At 38.2% G+C, this 20,674-nt stretch overlaps 1 protein-coding gene across 1 annotated transcript in view; it reads left to right on the top strand.

Annotated features, from left to right (window-relative positions):
- Positions 1 to 19,027, top strand: part of DYNC2LI1 (dynein cytoplasmic 2 light intermediate chain 1) — a 38,812-nt gene extending 19,785 nt beyond the window's left edge. The window contains exons 6-13 of the mRNA XM_010382580.2: positions 2,089 to 2,275; positions 3,524 to 3,592; positions 4,351 to 4,428; positions 9,079 to 9,155; positions 9,821 to 9,891; positions 12,831 to 12,928; positions 13,341 to 13,433; positions 18,722 to 19,027. Coding sequence (XP_010380882.2) covers positions 2,089 to 2,275; positions 3,524 to 3,592; positions 4,351 to 4,428; positions 9,079 to 9,155; positions 9,821 to 9,891; positions 12,831 to 12,928; positions 13,341 to 13,433; positions 18,722 to 18,784 — 736 coding nt within the window. The 3' untranslated portion in view covers positions 18,785 to 19,027. The remainder of the gene's footprint in view (positions 1 to 2,088; positions 2,276 to 3,523; positions 3,593 to 4,350; positions 4,429 to 9,078; positions 9,156 to 9,820; positions 9,892 to 12,830; positions 12,929 to 13,340; positions 13,434 to 18,721) is intronic.
- The last annotated feature ends 1,647 nt before the right edge of the window (positions 19,028 to 20,674 follow it).

The raw sequence follows: 20,674 nt of genomic DNA, 5'->3' as shown, positions 1-20,674 counted from the left end.
GTTTGCTGTGTTGATCAAAGATATATTGGTTTTATTGGATATAATCCTAAACCATCAAGGATTATGGTTCTACATACTTATTATAACCATTTTTTAAAATACTCCTAGATTTATGTATGTTTAGTTTTTATTGTGGTAAAATACACATAGCATAAAATTTTAGTCATTTTTAACTGTGCAGTTCAGTAACATTAAGTATATTCTCATCACCATCTATCTCCAGAACTTTTTAATCTTCTGGAACTGAAACTCTTTACCTATTAAACAATAACTCCTTATTTTTCCCTCCCCAGCTCCTGGCAACCCTCATCCCTACTGCCTGTCTCTATGAATTTGACCACTCCAGTACCTCATATAAATGAAATCATTCATTATTTGTCCTTTTGTTATTTATTTATATCATTTAGCGTAATGTCTTCAGGGCTCTTCCTTGTTGTAGCATGTGTCAGGATTTCCCTCACTTCTGAGGCTAAATAATGTTCCATTGTGTAAACAAATAACCACAGGTTAGTTATCCATTAATCCATGCAGGAACATTTGGGTTGTTTCCATCTTTTGACTGTGAGTAATGCTGATATGAACACTGGTGTACACTATCTGTTTAAATCTCTTCCTTCAGTTCTTTTGGGTATAGACTCAGAAGTGGAATTGCTGAATCATCTGGTAATTCTATGGTGAATTTTTTGAGGAATCACTATACTATTTTCCACAGCGTCTGCACCATTTTACATTCCCATAAGCAATGTACAGGGGTTCTAATTTCTCTATATCCTCACTAATACTTGTTATTTTCTCATTTTAAAAAATGTTTTAGGCCAGGAGCGGTGGTTGACACCTGTAATCCCAGCACTTTGGGAGGCTCAGGTGGGTGGATCACCTGAGGTCAGGAGTTCGAGACTAGCCTGGGCAACATGTTGAAGCCCCGTCTCTACTAAAAATACAAAAATTAGCCGGACGTGGTGGTGCACGCCTGTAACCCCAGCTACTCGAGAGGCAGAGGCAGGAGAATCGCTTGAACCCAGGAGGCAGAGGTTGCAGTGAGCTGAAATTATACCAGTGTACTCCAGCCTGGACGATAGACTCCTCCACCAAAAAAAAAAAATGTTTTGACAGTAGCTAGCCTAATGGATAGGAAGTTGGACATCTTTTCATGTGTTAATTGGCCATCTGTATATCTTCTTTGGAGAAATGTCTATTTGAGTCTTTTGCCTTCTTTTTTTTTTTTTTTTTTAATGTAGTTGAGATGGGGTCTCGCTATGTTGCCCAGGCTGGTCTTGAACTCCTGGCCTCAAGCAATCCTCCTGCCTTAGCTTTCCAAAGCTCTAGAATTACAGACATGAGCCACCATCCCTGGCCTCTTTGCCCATTTTTGAACGGGAATGTTTGTTTTCGTTGCTGAGTTTAGGTTTATGTTTGATGTGCATGAACAGAATACAAGTGCATATGGTGATGGTGGTGGTGTATCTGGTGGTCAGGAGTGTGCTTTCAGAGAGACAGAATGGTATTGCAGAAAAACATGTAACTTTGGATCTAAATACCAGTTCTACAATTTACTAATTATGTAAATCTGCGCCTTAGACTTCTTCTAATCTATAAAATGGACATTATAACATCTTCTGGAGAGGGTTATTGTGGAGATTAGCTAGGTAGTTCCCTAGCAAGGTCCACCCATAAATCTATTTTCTTCTCCTTTACCTGATTATTGTGTTATTGTTTTTGCTTCTTTTATTATTTTTGCTTCCCTTTTTTGGGGCACATAGTAAAACTGGATGTAAACATGGCATTGTCGGCCCAAATGCTTGTAGCTTCTCTATTTGAACTAAACTACTTTTAGTTCAAACAGAAACTTAGTTCCACTATTGTAACACTTAAATATCACTAGAGGGAAGTATTGGAATAAATAAGGCTATGACTTTGGTTTTTGGTTTTTTGTTTTGTTTTGTGTTTGAGGGGCTTAGAATAATGTTATGGGGGTTTTTTTCCCCCTTAAGGTATATTTTAGTTATTCTTTGATAAATTTCAGTACATTAGGGTTTCAAAATGGTTATTATTTTGAGTCTTTTTTGAAAAATGTTTTTATTTCTTTAGGACGTTTTCTCTTGTTCTCGTTCTGGATCTTTCAAAACCTAATGATCTTTGGCCCACCATGGAAAATCTCTTGCAAGCCACAAAAAGCCATGTAGACAAAGTGATAATGAAACTGGGAAAGATAAATCCTAAAGCAGTTTCTGAAATGAGACAGAAGATCTGGAATAATATGCAGAAGGATCATCCTGTGAGTTGCTGTTTGGGATTATTACTGGACTCCTTAGTCCCGTATATAGTTAATGATAACATCACAAACAACTTCTTTAGATTTTTATGCATGACTTGAAATTCATTTGATGTAGATGAACCTGCTCACTGGAAAATTACAGCAATTTATTAAAACCTCAGTAAGAGCAAACAAGAAAGAAGATTCCTTGTATCTTCTTGTTAGACATCTTCTGTGATTGTTATGACATATTACACCAATCAGAGAAATAGATTTTTAAAGTAGTGGTTTGATATTGATTTTATAATCTCTGTAAAAATGAAGATGAAAAGCCAGATTGTACAAAAGTCACCTGACAAAGACTAGATGAAGCTACCACTTTAAGCAAGAGGTAGAGTTTTAATAGCCTTCACTATCACTCTGTATTTTACATTCGTTTCTGTCACTTATTCAGGATCTTTTTATCATCTGACAGCTGATTAAATTATAAAGTTGCTCTGATAGTAACACAGGTTCCTCAAATACAATCATAAATATCAGCATCTGGAAAACTAAGAGCAGCATTTTATATTATCCAGAGTTTATAAGAAAGTGTAGCCAGGTGCAGTGGCTCATGCTTGCAATCCCAGCACTTTGGGAGGCCGAGGCGGGCAGATCACGACGTCAAGAGATCAAGGCCATCCTGGCTAACACATGGTGAAACCCCATCTCTACTAAAAATACTAAAATTAGCCGGGTGTGGTGGTGTGTGCCTATAGTCCCAGCTACTCAGGAGGCTGAGGCATGAGAATCGCTTGAACCTGGGAAGTGGAGGTTGCAGTGAGCCAAGATCGCGCCACTGCACTCCAGCCTGACAACAGAGTGAGATTCCTCCTCAAAAAAAAAAAAAAAAAAAGGAAGAAGAAAGTGTTTTACTTAGGAAATAATGAAACAAAACAAATCTATGCTGGATAAATGCTATTCCAACAAACAGTTAACATAAAATAGAAGAAAAAACCAGGAAGGTAATATGTTATATAAGGAAATAAAAGGGTAGAAAAAGGAAAATAATAAATATAGTAATTTAAGGAATTGCCATTTCTAGTTTTACACTTAAGAAATATAGCTTAGGCAGTGAAAGTTAAATATTGGAACAAATTCTATGTCAAGCAAATTAAGTAAACATCTATGAAGAGATTGAAAATGGAATGTTTTTGGAAGTAAATAGAAATTGCTAAGCACCTAGCATTAAAGAACTATAATAAATCAATGAAATATGTTTATTAACAGGATCGTGAATTAATTGACCCATTTCCAGTACCTCTGGTCATAATTGGAAGTAAATATGATATTTTTCAGGTAAGCTCTTCCACTTCTAGCTGAGCTTGTTGTACATACATGGCTGTGCTTTTTATGAGGGAGGTACAAAAATAATGTCAACATAAGAAAAATAATTATTGAAGGAATAGATTAGTAAGTCATACATCTTAAAGATTTTGGAAAAGAAGACATAGTTGGGACAGAAAAACATAGGTAAAGAAAATAAATGCAGTGATTAGAATGGGGATAAGGCAGATTTAGAAAACGAATCCTGCCGGGCACAGTAGTCTCAGCACTTTGGGAAGCTGAAGGGGGAGGATCACTTGAGCCCAGGAATTTGGGGTTACAGTGAGCTGTAATCACACCACTGTACTCCAGCCTGGGTTACACAGTGAGACACTGTCTCTTAAAAAATATATATATATAGGTCTTCAACCCAGTCACTGGGGAATAGGACTTACTTCCCAACTTTTAAATTGAAGAAAGTAGAAAATTAGTTCCTTCTTATCTTTGCTTGTCAGAGAATCGCTAGGTATTCCACACTATGAAATGTGTGCTTATATCTAAATTCTGTTGAGCTAAGTATTTAAACAAAGAAAGATCTGATAGCTGAAGCTCTAAGAAGGCTGCAGCTATTGTTCAACTCTCTGTGAAACAAATATCAAGGTAATGGAATACTATTCCTGAAGGTGAGTTTAAAAAAATAAGAAATAATCTATTTCTACATTTAATAATTTGAATCTTCCTGCTATAGATATTTGGTTATCTTGACTTTTTAAAATAACGTATTTCTACAGGATTTTGAGTCTGAGAAGAGAAAAGTAATATGCAAGACACTTCGATTTGTTGCACATTATTATGGAGCATCATTAATGGTTTGTACATTTCTTGTCCTTTGGGCTTGAATGGACAGTACCAAATTTGGGGAAATTAGCAACTTGATGCACAACTACGAGGAATAAATGCTTTTGCTAATGCACATGGTCCCATTGCTTTCCCAGTGCTGAAGACCTCTCCTTACAGAGTGTTTGATAATGCATCTGTTGAACATGTGCTACTAGTTGGTCTCCCCCTTCTTTGGAACAAAAGTTCTAAATTGTTTATATCCATAAATCCCAACCAAGTTTAAAGAGACAAGTTGATTATCTATTTATTCTTTTTTGGTATCCCCTTAAGAATTAGAATGTGTATTCCCTTAAAAGAAAAACAAAAAATAACTCTAACAGTGTGTGTACTGGGGATGAAGGCTCTTTTAAAAAGTGCTGTTTGTTGTAAAAGTTAAAAACATGAAATCTGAAGGCATGCTCCCTGGGTTCGAATCTCAAGGTGACCATTTATTAGACGTGTGATCTTAGGCAAGTCACTTAATTTCACTTAAGCCTCATTGTCCTCCAGGGTAAAATGGAGAAAAATAATATCTTCTTCATAGGGTTGTTGTGAGGATTCAAAGAGGGAGTACATGTGAAATGCTTAGCACAGGGCCTAGAACAGAATATTACTCAATAAATGTTGGTTTTTATAATCACTGTTATTATCTCCCATAGCAGGACTAACCTTCACTAAATGGCCTTTAATGCTATAAAATAAAACAACTTTTTTTTTTTTTTTTGAGACAGTCTCACTCCGTCACCCAGGCTGGAATGCAATAGTGTGGTCTTGGCTCACTGCAACCTCTGCCTCCTGGGTTCAAGCGATTCTCCTGCCTCAGCCTCCTGAGTAGCTGGGACTACAGGCGCGTGCCACCACGCCCGGCTAATTTTTGTACAGTTAGTAGAGACGGGGTTTCACTATGTTGGCCAGGCTGGTCTTGAACTCGTGACCTCGTGATCTGCCCTCCTCAGCCTCCCAAAGTGCTGAGATTACAAGCGTGAGCCACTGTGCCTGGCCAAAACATTTTTATTTAAAAAATTTCCAGCTGGGTGCAGTGGCTCAGGCCTGTAATCCCAACACTTTGGAAGGCTGAGGCGAGAGGATCATTTGAGCTTAGGAGTTTGAGACCAGCCTGGGCAACATGGCAAGAACCTGTCTCTACAAAAAATTTTAAAAATTAGCTAGCCATGGTGGCATACACCGGTTGTCTCAGCTACTTGGGAGGCTGAGGTGGGAGGATCATGTGAGCTCAGGAGGTCAAAGCTGCAGTGAACCATAATCACACCACCGCACTCCAGACTGGGCTTGTCTCAAAAAAAAAAATTTCCTTTACATTTGAATAATTATGTAATGGTCTCTTTTTTCCTCCAAATTAAAGCACTCAGAGGAACCTAGAGACAACATGGTCTAGCCCCTTGCCTTCATGGCTAGAATATTTTGATTGAAAGTAATATTTACAAAGTATGTATTCTCAGTTTTTATACCTTTCAAAACATTATACATACTTTTCATTACGTATTTTCTTAAAAATGATCACCTTTTATGTTTGAATTGTATTTGCTTACGCATTCGGTTGACACAGTACTTTGGGAAATGTTCTTCTTTACTATTTTGAGAGGATATAGGGAATTTAAAGTGAATGACTCATTGAGGGTACAGAGGTAAAGATCTTGCAGTTACTTATTTTTGCCACTAGAGAGGGTCACACATTTACTTCTGGTTATCAAGTTAACTGAGGGAAATCCCTGTATTTCTTTAGGAACAGATTACATTTGATGGAGGGCCCAGTCTGGTCTCACAGGTACAAATTTAGATGAAGTCAGGTCAATGCAGGCCACAGCAAGCCTGGGATTCACTATGACCCAGGAGATGGAACCAGATCAGGGACCAGGGAATGACTTTGAGAAGGGCTTCATCTCAGCTTTCAGTAAGCCCAAAGGAACAGGGTTTGGGTTAGTGGAGTACTTCTGGACCACCAAAGGAACCATAAGGCCTTTCCGGAAGAATGTAGCCAAAGTGATCAAAGCCCCATCTTTCAGTTTCACATCTCCTCTTACCCTCTGCCCCATTTAAGGAAGAAAGTTGGGTACTGCTTTGCAAAATTCCATGATATTTAGCAGGGTTTTTTTTTTCCAACACTGTAGTTGATCCTATACAGTGCAGTTGAGAATATTGATTCAACATTATGAACAATCTAATTAAGTTAATAAAAACAAAACACAGGCCAGGCATGGTAGCTCTTGCCTCTAATCTCAACACTTGGAGGGTGAGGTGGGAAGACCACTTGAGGCCAGGAGTTTAAGACCAGCCTGGGCAACAAAATGAGACCTTGTCTTGACCAAAAAAAAAAAAAAAAAAAAAAATTTAATTAGCCGGTCATTAGCATCATAGTGCATGCCTGTGGTCCTAGCTACTCAGGAGGCTGAGGCAGGAGGATTGCCTGAGCCTGACAGTTCAAGGCTGCAGTGAGTTATCATCACACTGCTGCACTCCAGCCTGGGCAACAGAGCAAGACCCCATCTCTTAAAAAACCAATATGCTCCTCACCCCCCAAAGAGAACAGGAGAAGACTGATAAGTTAACCAGATTCAGAGGAGAGCCTTCAGGATGGCAGGGACTTAAAATTATTATATATGAGGACCAGTAGAATATCACCTAAAATGTGATAACTCTCTTACATAGTTGAAGGAATGTTCCATAGAAAAGTGACTAAATTCATTCTTTGCTATTCTAAAGTCCAAAAAAAGGAATCAACAGAGTTTACTCAAAATATGAAAACACTTTCTAATACTACCACTATCTGAAAACAGAATGAATTATTTGGGGAGATGAGTTCCCAGGTATTGAGTTTGTTTAAGTAGAAGGCCTACAGGTCTTTGTGAAGGGTGTTTCAGAAGTGATTCATGCAGCAGATGGAGGAGTTGGGTTAGAAAACTTCTAATGTTCTCCCAGCCCTATGTTCTGTGAAATATGTTTGTGATTAGGTTTTTCCTTTCTCATAAAGAAAATAAAATTAAACAGAGCAGTTATATTTCTAAAATTCAGTTAAAGTTTTCTATATGTATTTTTAAACATGGTCTCAGTAGAAGGATTACAATTATTTCAATGCTTTCTTTTAAATAAATGTATCAGATCTTATATATACACATGAATGTTCTCATTTGAATACTTTCTCTGAGAGCATTAAGAACTTTCTGTTCTTAATCCAGAACGAGGCTTATCTTGTGGAATTGCCATTGGAACCATAATGCTGATATCTTTGCTTCATAATTAGATTTCAGTTCAGTTCAAAATTGTTCTTCTCACTTCCATACCTCTTAGTCATTTTGACTTGGCTGTGAATGACTTTTGGTATCTACAGAAATCCAATCTAGTTTTTAAAGATTTGTAGAGTAACCATATGTCCTGGTATTCATCTGATGTCACAGCTTAATTATTAATAGTACCCAACCCTTTTCATTCTCTGAAATGTTCTGGTTATGGTTTCCCTAGTTATATGCCAGCATTGAAAATATTCAGCCGGGTGCGGTGGCTCAAGCCTGTAATCCCAGCACTTTGGGAGGCCGAGGCGGGCGGATCACGAGGTCAGGAGATCGAGACCATCCTGGCTAACATGGTGAAACCCCGTCTCTACTAAAAAAAAATACAAAAAACTAGCCGGGCGAGGTGGCGGGCGCCTGTAGTCCCAGCTACTCAGGAGGCTGAGGCAGGAGAATGGCGTAAACCCGGGAGACGGAGCTTGCAGTGAGCTGAGATCTGGCCACTGCACTCCAGCCCGGGCGACAAAGCGAGACTCCGTCTCAAAAAAAAAAAAAAGAAGTTTAAAAATTACTTTAGTGAGTATCAGCATCGTTAGACCAGTCTGCAGTCCCACAGTGACTGTTTGGAAGGCAGCAATACACCCTTGGATGTGAAAGCTACTTTTGAGGTATACCTCTTATTTTCTAACCAACCCAACTGCATTTTGGAAAATTTTCTTTTAGACCGTAATGAGTATGTTTACACACATACAGCCCATAAACATACATTCATATATACATTTTAAAGAAATTATTTGACAGTGATTATGATCCATTTGTATGAGTAGCTGAAATGATTAGTACATAAACACAAGTCCTTTCCACATCATGTACTCATTAAGTTTGAAGAACAAGTTAAAGTTACCAAGATTTCTTTTTTTTTTTTTTTTTTGAGACGGAGTCTCGCTCTGTCACCCAGGCTGGAGTGCAGTGGCCGGATCTCAGCTCACTGCAAGCTCCGCCTCCCGGGTTTATGCCATTCTCCTGCCTCAGCCTCCCGAGTAGCTGGGACTACAGGCGCCCACCACCTCGCCCGGCTAGTTTTTTTTTTTTTTTGTATTTTTTAGTAGAGACGGGGTTTCACCGTGTTAGCCAGGATGGTCTCGATCTCCTGACCTCGTGATCCGCCCGTCTCGGCCTCCCAAAGTGCTGGGATTACAGGCTTGAGCCACCGCGCCCGGCCTACCAAGATTTCTTTATTCAGGTTTTGTTTTGTCTACTCAAACAAAAGTATTTTTTGGGCAACTAAATAGTGATTCTCTTTGCAATCTGTATTTGTTCAAAGCAATATTTATTTTACCTGTTTCTGTGATTGGAAAATAGAGCATATAATTTGTTCTCCTGATTTGTTTAAAGTTTACCAGTAAATCAGAAGCTCTGTTACTAAAAATACGTGGAGTTATCAACCAGTTGGCATTTGGCATTGACAAAAGGTACTGCTAAGATATTTTTTACATCATTTATTGAGTGATTGATTTAGCCAATGTTGTCTCATCTGATTATTGTTCTACTCAGTCTGTTGTGTCTTGACCAGGAAAGTGACCTCGATGGCTAGTCTTAAAGGGATAATTTATTTTTAAAATTATTTTTATTATTATTTATTTTGTCATGACTCAACATAAAGGGGATAATTTCATATTATTTCCTGCTTATATTCTTTAAATATTTCTCAAATTTTGCAACCAAAATGTTACATAACATTTAGTTTGAGGCTGGAATAAAATAATGATAATATTATACTTGCTCCCTGATTTATTTTTCCTCCTTTCCCACACTTCAGTAGCTTCCCTCTATTATTACTTCCTTTTATTGATTTGAATGGAATGGAAAATTTTGGTGTGTATCTTCTTAGCCTTGCTACTTCTCTTGGTTTCGATTTAAGGTAATAGGGTCCGTCACTTTTTTCCTATAAAATGTTTATTTATGTTATACTTTCATTTTTGAAATCACTTAAATTGATAGTCATTCATTTGGGGCAATGCTCTCAGTAGTGGCTAAATGTAAAACTAGTCCATAATATTGCTCTCATGTTTATGGGACAGCGTGGCAGCAAATTTAACGGCTAAACTAATTTAGAATCTTTTTTTTCTCCACGTAGCAAATCAATATGTGTGGATCAGAATAAACCACTGTTTATCACAGCAGGATTGGATTCTTTCAGTCAAATAGGTTAGTGACCTTATTAAGGTTGTTCAATCTTTTTTTAATTGCTTATTGATTTTATCCTACTCCATGTTCACTTTGTCTCCAACATACTCCTGTTTCTGGTTTCATTATCATTGCTGTTATTTCCTGTGTGTTTGTTTATATGCCCAGTATTAATGTAACATGCATCACACTGACATGTTTGTGATGGAAGGGATGTCACCACATAAGAGACTGATTTCTCATTTCTGATCTCTATTCCACTGAAAAACAAATTGCGTGTATTTTCTTTCCCCCCACTGATTTCCAGGTACTTTTAAATTTTAGCTCCTTGGATTTAAGGAAGCTAGGAGCATAGAGTAGTGAGGAAATTCAAAGCTACGTATTATGGGCAATTGGCAAGTATATGAGAGATTGAAAAATAAGTCAAAAAGAACACGTTTGTAACAATTAGGTATGATTTGATTTTTTTGTTATGAAATAGCATGCCTCATCTGATGGAATGTATTTCATAAACTCATAGACTCTACAGGCTTCTGAATCAAAAGGAAGTTTAAGAGTTTATATCTCAAGCCCCTTACCTTCCCACAGAAACTGTTTTCATTGTGAAGCTCTTTGAACCTCACACTTCTTTATTCTCTGCAGGTGGCATAGTTTGCTTTTAATACTCTAATGGGCAGTAGGGGTTTTTTTTGGTTTTGTTTTGTTTGTATTCCCCATCCTCTATTAGTCTTACAAGCTAAAGGTGACTTGACTTCAAATATAGAAATCTTTGTAATGAGATTACAGATTAATTGGAATGAAAGGAATGGAGGTGATTTTGCTTAATGAATGGTCATGGAGTCTGATGTTTATGATTATCATTAGTGCCAACTTAATTCCAGTAGCAGTGAGACTCTATTGTACTGATAGATAATGCTGATGGAATTCTTTTGCCTCTATGAATAGTTGGAGGCCAGAAGAGAGTTCATAATTACTGAATTTTGAAATCATGGAGCTTAGATCTCGTCAGAATTAAAAACTTTTGCTCTGTGAAAGCCCATGTGAAGAAGATGAATAGACATGCCACGGTCTGGGAGAAAAGAATTTCAAACCACATACATGACAGAGGACTAGTGTTTAGAATATATGAACTCAACAGAAAAATAAACAATCCATTTAGAACGTGGGCAAAAGACATAAGCAGACATTTCATTTCAGAGAGGACATAAAAATAGCAAAGCAGCACATGAAAAGGTGTTTAATATTGTTAGTCGTTAGGGAAATGCAAATTGAAACCACAATGAAATATCACTATACACTTAACAGAATACCTTAAAAAAAAAACAGTGACACCACCAAATACTGGCAAGGATGCAGAGAAACCAGATCTCTCATACATTGCTGGTGGGAGTGTAAAATGGTACAGCCACTCTAGAAAACAGTTTAACAGTTTCTTATGAAACTAAACTTGCAACTACCATATGAACTAAAAATTTTGTGCTGTTGGGCATTTATCCAGGATAAATGAAAACTTAAATTTCACACAAAAAATCTCTAGGCAATGTTCACAGCAGCTTTATGTGTAGTAGTCAAAACCTAGAAACAGCCCAGAAGTTGTTCAGCAGGTGAATGACTAAACAAACCGTGGTACATCTGTACCAGAGAAAACTGCTCAGCCACACAAAGGAACAAATGACTGATACACACAGCCTGGGTGAATCTCCAGGGAATCATGCTGAGTGAAAAGCAGCCAATTATAAAAGATTACATACAGTGTGATTCTATTTATGAAAAATTTTGAAATGAAAAACATTTTAGAAATGGAGGCAGATTAGTGGTGGTCAGAGGGTAGGGATAGGACTGTGGATGGGGAGATGAGAGGAGGGCTCAGGAAGGAGGAGGTTATGTCTATAAAAGGGCAACACAGGATCCTTGTGCTAGTGGAATTAAGTTGGCATCTTGACTGTGGTAGCAGATACATGAACCTATGCAGGTGATAAAATTGTATAGAACTTAATATACACACAGACACACAAAGGAATACAAGTAAAACTTGGCAAAGCTGAATAACATCAGTGGAGCATATCAATGCTTTTCCCACCAAAGTGGTAAGGATGTCCTGGAAGATCACCAGCAAAACAATTTTGGTGAACAATAGATGTTGGAAATAGAAAGAATGGGAAATATCCCATTACAAATTGTAAATGGCAGCAAAGTTTTAAATTTTTCAAATTAAATTATACAAGTAATACATAAAGATATCTCCTTGTAAAAAGGTAAAAGAGTATATACAAGGAACAAATCTGTGTTCTTTCCAATTTCCTGTGCCTTTACACACGTGTATATAGTGTAGAAAAAACTATTTGCTTTAAACATAATTATATGTTCAGTCTATATCACTTTTGGAATTTCCCTTTTTTATTAAATATACCTTATTATTCAATACCTTTTTATTCAATATACCAATATACCTTAGTAGTTTTCCATGTTAATGCTGCATATGGATCTATTTCTTATTTTAACTGTTGGATAGTGTTACAGAGCATGGGTATGCATAGTAATTAATGCGCTGTTCACCACTGATGAATATTTTGGTTGTAGGTCAATTTATTCAGTGATAACAAATGATGCTGCAGTGTGAAATCCTTAATACAGTACCAGTTTGCAGGTGTTTCTAGGGCAAACACTACCAAGAACTGGAATTACTGGTTAATAGGATGTAGATACAGGTACAGATACAGGGTGTGGAGAATGAGAGTTACAGTTTACCAATTACTCTTTGGCTCCTCTTCTTTCAGTATTAGAATCTGTCCCAATGACCTTGCTGTGCTGGGTAGGGTAAATTTTAATGGTGTCTATATTAAGGAGAGGGAAAATGAGTGATCTGAGATGTATACCTTTGTTAGTGTCATTTCTTTTATTGGCAGAATTTGTAATATTTTAATCAATGCAGTCATTTGAAGTAAAACTTGCTATTTTAGGATCTCCTCCTATTCCTGAAAATGACATTGGAAAGCTTCATGCCCACTCACCAATGGAGTTGTGGAAAAAAGTGTATGAAAAGCTCTTTCCACCAAAGGTACATATTTCTAATTTTTTAAAAGCAAGATTTTTAGCACCATCTAACAGTTATAGGAAAAGTGCCAAAGGGCCTATTATGATAACTTTGTTTTTATCTCTTCTGCTCAAAAATCAATTAAACATTGCTAAAAATGTAAATAGGCACTGTGGTGATTTAAAAAAAAAAAAAGTCAGACATGGTTCCTGCTCCACTTTCAAAGATAGTTATCTGGTTGTTAGAGAAGGGAGAGACAACTGAAAGGGGACCTGGTGGAATTGGAAGCAGGCCTCAGTGGTGATGAAAAAAGCTTGAAAGATCATAGAGAGCCTTTGTGGTAGGCTGAGGAATGGGAGCTTGGTTTATTAGGCAGATGGTAACCATTGAATTTTGGGTTATGGGTATGAAGTGATTTGGAGATTTGTAATTTCAGAGTATTAACACACTGAAAAATATCAAGGACCCTGCAAGAGATCCTCAGTATGCTGAAAGTGAAGTTGATGAGATGAGAATTCAGAAGGATCAGGTATTATCTTAAACATTTACTTAATTTCATCTGAAAGTTTTTCTTGTTGTTGTTGTTGTTGTTTTGAGATGGAGTCTCACTCTGTTGCCCAGCGTGGAGTGCAGTGGCGCAATCTCGGCTCACTGCAAGCTCCACCTGCCAGGTTCATGCCATTCTCCTGCCTCAGTCTCCCGAGTAGCTGGGACTACAGGCACCCACCAGCATGCCTGGCTAATTTTTTTTTTTTTTTTTTTTTTTTGTATTTTTAGTAGAGATGGGGTTTCACCATGTTAGCCAGGATGGTCTCAATCTCTTGACCTTGTGATCCGCCCACCTTGGCCTCCCAAAGTGCTGGGGTTATAAGCGTGAGCCACCACGCCTGGCCTTATCTGAAGTTTTATCACAAAACCTGGAGTGCCTTGGGAATTCCTTACATTTTTCTCAATGTATTTACTTAGTGTTTCTTTTTTACTGTTAAAATTATTTAAGTAGTACATCTATTTAAATAACACACTAATAGTATACTGTAGAAAAAAATAAAAATTTGATATGAATAAAGAAAAATGTTTAAATCACCTGTCATGCCACCACCCAGACATGACTTGATGTTCACATGAACCTTTTTGATTTTCTAGTTTACATCACATTAAAGATGAGTAGTGATTCTTACCTTTCTGCTGGAGAGATGTTTTCTTAATACTCTTTGGTTTGTGGAATTACATAAAAAGTTTTGTTTTTGATTAGGAAATTCAGACATACCTGTACTTTCCTTGTACCACAAAACGTATCTTGCCCAGTTAAGGACTGAAAGCACAGTCTGAAAGCACACAGACATACCTGACAGAACCCAGGATCTCTCAGGAAAATGCTTAAAAGTGAACACTACCATCCCGTGTATCACTAGACAGCCCCATTTGAACACACAAATCTGATGTAAGAATGTAAGAGTTGGTAAACTCACCATGACCCAAATACTTAGAGTTTTCTTTTCTTTTTTTTTTTTTTTTGAGACGAGTCTCACACTGTCACCCAGGCTGAAGTGCAGTGGCGTGACTTCAGCTCACTGCAACCTCTGCCTCCCGGGTTCAAGCAATTCTCTGCTTCAGCCTCCTGAGTGGCTGGGATTACAGGCACCCGCCACCATGCCCAGCTAATTTTTTTGTTTTTTTTTTTAGTAGAGACGGGGTTTCACCATCTTGTCCAGGCTGGTCTTGAACTCCTGACCTCGTGATCCACCCACCTTGGCCTCCCAAAGTGCTGGGATTATAGGCGTGAGCCATCGCGCCCAGCCAAGATTTTTCTATAAACAAACAAGCAAACTTAAGTTTTAGTTTGATTTGATAAAATGAGACATTGTACAGAATCTGTCCTTATATGAGTAAACTTATGTATGGTAAGCACTAGATTGAAAGCCCTGGCAACTTCTCAGGCGGCAGCCACATTTTTTTGAGGGTAACCTGAAAACAGCTATCAGCTGGGAGCAGGAGCCAGGCAGGGCATTCTTCTCAGCATTCACCTGCAGGGGGCCCTTGGAGAAGTAAGCAAAACATTTTATGTAAACGGTCCAGAAGACTTTTGAAAAATATGCCATGAATATTTAGAGGTTTTGTAGCTGTAGCAAAGTGAGAGGCATGTTGTAGAAACAGTAAAATGACCTCATGTAACCCTTATTATGTTTCCAGTTTAGATGTAAGGATTAGTTGGAAGTCATCCCTGATTAATATTTATCTAGGGGTCAATGATTAACTGTTGTTGTTGATAAGAATATCTGTTTATATTGCATAATGATCACTTTGATTAAGTTCATATACATCAGTATTATTAAAGGATTAGGGTATTTGTGAGCATCATGAATTTTCACATTCAAATCTGTCTTCTCTAAATGACTTAAAACTGTAAGAATTCTGTGTGGAAAAGGAAGGCAGCCCCACAGTACCCGTATCATCCTTCATTCATCTCTTGTGTCTCACTGCCAGCAGATCACCAATTCCTATCGTCTCTTGGTTCAAGATGTTTTTTAACCTACCTGAAAAGTTATGCTATCCTAAGTTTGCCTCTAAACCACTTTTATTCGTGTGGTTCTAGATGAATTGCATTGATTCCAGATTGCACACATAGGACCTTAGCATAATTTTATGCTTTAGCTTTAAAGATACCCTAATGATTATCAGTGTTGTTGCTGTTATTTCATTGGTAATCTGAATCTAAATTTTGACATTCTACTATACAGCATTTTTAATTTGAATATTATTTCATACTCTTTCACGCATAGTTGTGAGACCTTAAGTTGTTTCCAGTTGTGTGCTGTGAGGTCAGTCCTCAAGGATCTGAGGATTGGTAGGAAGACCCCTTTCATCTTTCCTGCAGACTTAGGGTCTTCCGTGATTAGCCCTCTTTAATTAAAGTTCTGTCTTTGCCAGACTTCACATGGGCAGCAGAAAATACTTTAGTCGTATTTTCTACTTTTTAAAAGCCTTCTAGCTTTAAAGCAGTCCTGATTTTAAGGGAATGTCAATGTGGAAAGCACTTGCTGAGCCCTTCTACCTCTTTTGTGTTTTTTTCTTTTTCTTTGATACTGCATCTTGCTCTGGCATCCAGGCTGGAGTGCAATCGTGAGATCATGGCTCACTGCAGCCTTGAACTCCAGGGCTCAAGCGATCTTCCCATCTCAGCCTCTCAAGTAGCTGGGACTACAGGCACACATCACCATGTCAGGGTAATTTTTTCCTTTTTTGTTGCCCAGGCTGGTCTTGAACTCCTCTCCTAAAGCGGTCCTCCTGAGTTGGCCTCCCAAAGTGCTGGGATCACAGGCGTGAGCCACTGTACCCAGCTTCTTTTCTATATTTTTGTTAAGGCAAAAAAAAAAAAAGTTACAGTTAACATTTATTTTTAAGGTCTTCTTGGCCAACCACAGATATCTTTTGAAAATTTTCTTACTTGCTATCCCTTTAAAACATCAATGTATTATTTTGAGGACATATCATTGTCATATTGAAGATCTAGTGGACTTGGTGGGTTCTGTCTCACATTGGTTATTCCTTTTTCTCCCTCTGGCGTGGCCTGTGTGATAGCCCTAGTTTTCTCACAGTCTGCTGTCTGCAAAAGGGAGATACTACTAGCAAAGAATCTCAAAACAATGTTTTCACCTTTGTCCTTGGTAAAAATAATTTAACTTCCAGTTAAAGACAAAGTTTGCAGTAAACAATTTGTTTATTCTTTATGAGTTAATCTTTAAAACCACAGTGGTAGATAACTGGTGAACTGAATTAACTTTATTAGGAAAAAATAAAACAAGCTGTAAAGAGTACATATGATTATTACCATGAAAATTCTTCCGAGAATCCAGTGAGGAAGTTAAAAAAAAAAAAAACAAGGAAAAATTCTTCCAAAGTCTGTATACCATTTTGAAACATTTAACATTCAAATTTTAGTAACTTAGAGTATAGGTATGAAAGGGACAATCTGGCCGGGCGTGGTGGCTCAAGCCTATAATCCCAGCACTTTGGGAGGCCAAGACGGGCGGATCACGAGGTCAGGAGATCGAGACCATCCTGGCTAACACGGTGAAACCCTGTCTCTACTAAAAAAAATACAAAAAACTAGCCGGGCGAGGTGGCGGGCGCCTGTAGTCCCAGCTACTCGGGAGGTTGAGGCAGGAGAATGGCGTAAACCCGGGAGGCGGAGCTTGCAGTGAGCTGAGATCCGGCCACTGCACTCCAGCCCGGGCAACAGAGCGAGACTCCATCTCAAAAAAAAAAAAAAAAAGAAAGGGACAATCTGCAATTTTTCTGAAAATTAGAATGGATTTTCTTTTCATAGCAACTGTGAACTTCAGTTATGTTAGCCAAAGGGCAGTGATTGCCTTATCTTGCAGAGTAACCACATTTTGTTTATTTAAAGTGGTGATAACCTTTGTACAGTTATTTAGACATTGAACAACATGTAGGAGGCCAAGAGGCATCCCCTTAGATGGCCCCTTTTACATGTCAGTTGCCTTGTGCAGGATAGCCACCTCCACTAAAATTTATTTATGAATTGTAAAGGTAACATATACTCATTGTGAAAAAATTCAAAAGATATAGATAGATGTATATAAAATAGAAAATGGAAGTATCTTGCCTTCTCCCTAGCTGTGTGCTTTTTTCATGTGGCACATACTGTTTTTTCATGTGGCCACTTTTATTTTTGCTGGCTGCCTTGGAAGCCACCTGTGAATGAACGCTAATTATTTAATCAGTCCTTACTGGAGGACGTCAAAGTTGTTTCCAGCTGTGCTCGGATAGAGCAATGAGTTTCCTTCTCTTTACATCCTTGTGCATTGCTCTATTGTTATGTGTGATAGATTTATAAAAGTAAAATCACTGGGACAAAGGATACACACACAAACACACACACACACACACACACACACTTTTTTGTGGAATTACATAAAGAGTTTTGTTTTTGATTAGGACATTCAGACATACCTGTACTTTCCTTGTACCAGGAAACGTATCTCACCCAGTTAAGGACTGAAAGCACACAGACATACCTGACAGAACCCAGGATCTCTCAGGAAAATGCTTAAAAGTGGACACCACCATCCCATGTATCCCTAGATAGCCCCATCTGAACACACAAGTCTCACTCTGTCACCCAGGCTGGAGTGCAGTGGCACAATCACAGTTTACTGCAGCCTTGACCTCCCAGGTTCAAGCAATCCTCCCACCTCAGACTTCCAAGTAGCTGGGACCACCGTGCATACCACTATGCCTGGATAATTAGTTTTCTCAGTTTTTATAGAGACACGGTCTCCCTATGTTGCCTAGGCTGGTCTGAAATTCCTGGGCTCAAGCAATTCTCCTGCCCCAGCCTCCCAAAGTGCTGGGATTATAGGCATGAGCCACCGCACCCAGCCTGGGTATATGTTTTTAAAATATTTTTCTAATTTCAACCAAGTTTTTGATAAGAACTAACAGCAAACAATTAAAAATAAGAGCACTTTTGAATACTTGAAGGATGACAAATGTCTAGTTCATTAGTTGAAAGACGATTCATATGTATTATGTAGTTTATGTACATAATTTTGTCTGAAAGTTTAATAAATTCATCTCTGAGTGCTGCTTAGCAGCACAGAAACTCTGAAGACTGTATTTCTAGAAAATAAGTCCTAAGCATAATCATTTACAAAATAATTGTCACGAAATCTTTACAATGATAATGCTACTAAGGATACATTGTTATATCTAAAAAATGAGGAAGCAGTTTTAACGTACCTCCCTGAATTCTTAAGTTGATTTTTCTTAAAGTAATACATATTTTTGTTTTAGGAACTGGAACGGTACAAAAGAAGTTCTTCCAAGTCTTGGAAACAAATCGAGCTTGATTCTTGAACCTAATTCAATTGTTGTATATTTATTTCTTCTTTTCCAAGTACAAATAAGATTATATTATGAATTAACTATTGTGGCAATATGTGAAGAAAGTTAAACTGTATAATTTGTGAAAGGACAAGCTGGATTTCTTGGACTAGTGCTCTCCTTGTATATCTTGAAGCTTTTTAAAAGGAAAAAATATTGTAGAACCGTGTGTAATTTTTTTTTTAAATAAAAGAATCTTCTACTACCTACCTCTAACATGTTTAAGTGGTATATACTCAATTCAGCATGTATAAGTTTCTGCTTATATGTTTTTAGAAATATAAAAGTAAGGGCGCGGTGGCTCAAGCCTGTAATCCCAGCACTTTGGGAGGCCGAGACGGGCGGATCACGAGGTCAGGAGATCGAGACCATCCTGGCTAACACGGTGAAACCCCGTCTCTACTAAAAATACAAAAAAAACTAGCCGGGCGAGGTGGTGGGCGCCTGTAGTCCCAGCTACTCGGGAGGCTGAGGCAGGAGAATGGCGTAAAACCCGGGAGACGGAGCTTGCAGTGAGCTGAGATCTGGCCACTGCACTCCAGTCCGGGAGACAGAGCGAGACTCCGCCTCAAAAAAAAAAAAAAAAAAAAAAAGAAATATAAAAGTAAGAGTACAGCACCCATTGCACCCCTCTGTGAGACTGACACATTTATTTTAAATACCACTTTTTGAAGAACAGGCACATTTAATGAGATATCCTATCAAGAAGCAGGACAAAACATCACGTGTTGGGGATAACCAGGATTATTTCCAAGGTGGGATAGCATTTAAGAAGCCGTTCCAATCTGTAGATTTGTGTACCTGCTAGCCAAGTTCATTTTGAGTAAGTATCATTGCTGTGATTAAAAATGATTTATTCTGGCCGGGCGCGGTGGCTCAAGCCTGTAATCCCAGCACTTTGGGAGGCCGAGACGGGCGGATCACGAGGTCAGGAGATCGAGACCATCCTGGCTAACACGGTGAAACCCCGTCTCTACTAAAAATACAAAAAACTAGCCGGGCGAAGTGGCGGGCGCCTGTAGTCCCAGCTACTCGGGAGGCTGAGGCAGGAGAATGGCGTAAACTCGGGAGGCGGAGCTTGCAGTGAGCTGAGATCTGGCCACTGCACTCCAGTCCGGGCGACAGAGCGAGACTCCGCCTCAAAAAAAAAAAAAAAAAAAAAAAAAAAAAAAAAAAGATTTATTCTGTGTTCTTCCATAGCCACATGTAAAATATGTTGACTCCCAGCTTCAGATAAACACATTTACTACCCCAAGGGAGTGGTGTCTGAGCAGATAGCAAGCCATCTGCTTATTGCAATGAACCAGGACTTCATAAATTATTTGCAGTATGTATGGTTCTGACACCCTTGAGAACAGAATTTTCAGCATGTTTCCAAGGAACCTCAGTCTTAAGCACAGGTTTCTTGCTGAGTGCTATGGAAAAAGAGATCCCTTTAAATTTACAGTGAACATTATAATCTCAGAAACATCACTGACTTGGTGGGAAGAAACAGCCTGTTCCACAAGAGTAATAGGAATTGCTGTTATATACTTTGATTTTCTTACACATCACTGTCCATTTTTGACTTGAGACACAGACTGTCACATGTTGAAAGCCATTGTGTTTTTCTAAGGTGCTATCACTAACATTTAATAGCTTGAAGTCACGTGTGATGTCAGTTTTCCAAATGTTTCTGAGCTAGAATGAAATTCATCTGCATATGAATAGTAGAAAATGTTTCCACTTATGTTGTGCACCCATATCTTTAGTAAGTTGAAATCAGTGATTTCAAAAGAGGTTCCTGTGGGACTCTCTTTGAACTACTGTAATAGATTATCATCTTCAGAATTGTCTATAACTGATGTGACATATATAATCTGT

Source organism: Rhinopithecus roxellana, chromosome 17 (genome assembly GCF_007565055.1).
Source record: "Rhinopithecus roxellana isolate Shanxi Qingling chromosome 17, ASM756505v1, whole genome shotgun sequence".
Lineage (NCBI taxonomy): Eukaryota > Metazoa > Chordata > Mammalia > Primates > Cercopithecidae > Rhinopithecus > Rhinopithecus roxellana.
This window is presented reverse-complemented; position numbering and strand designations above follow the sequence as displayed.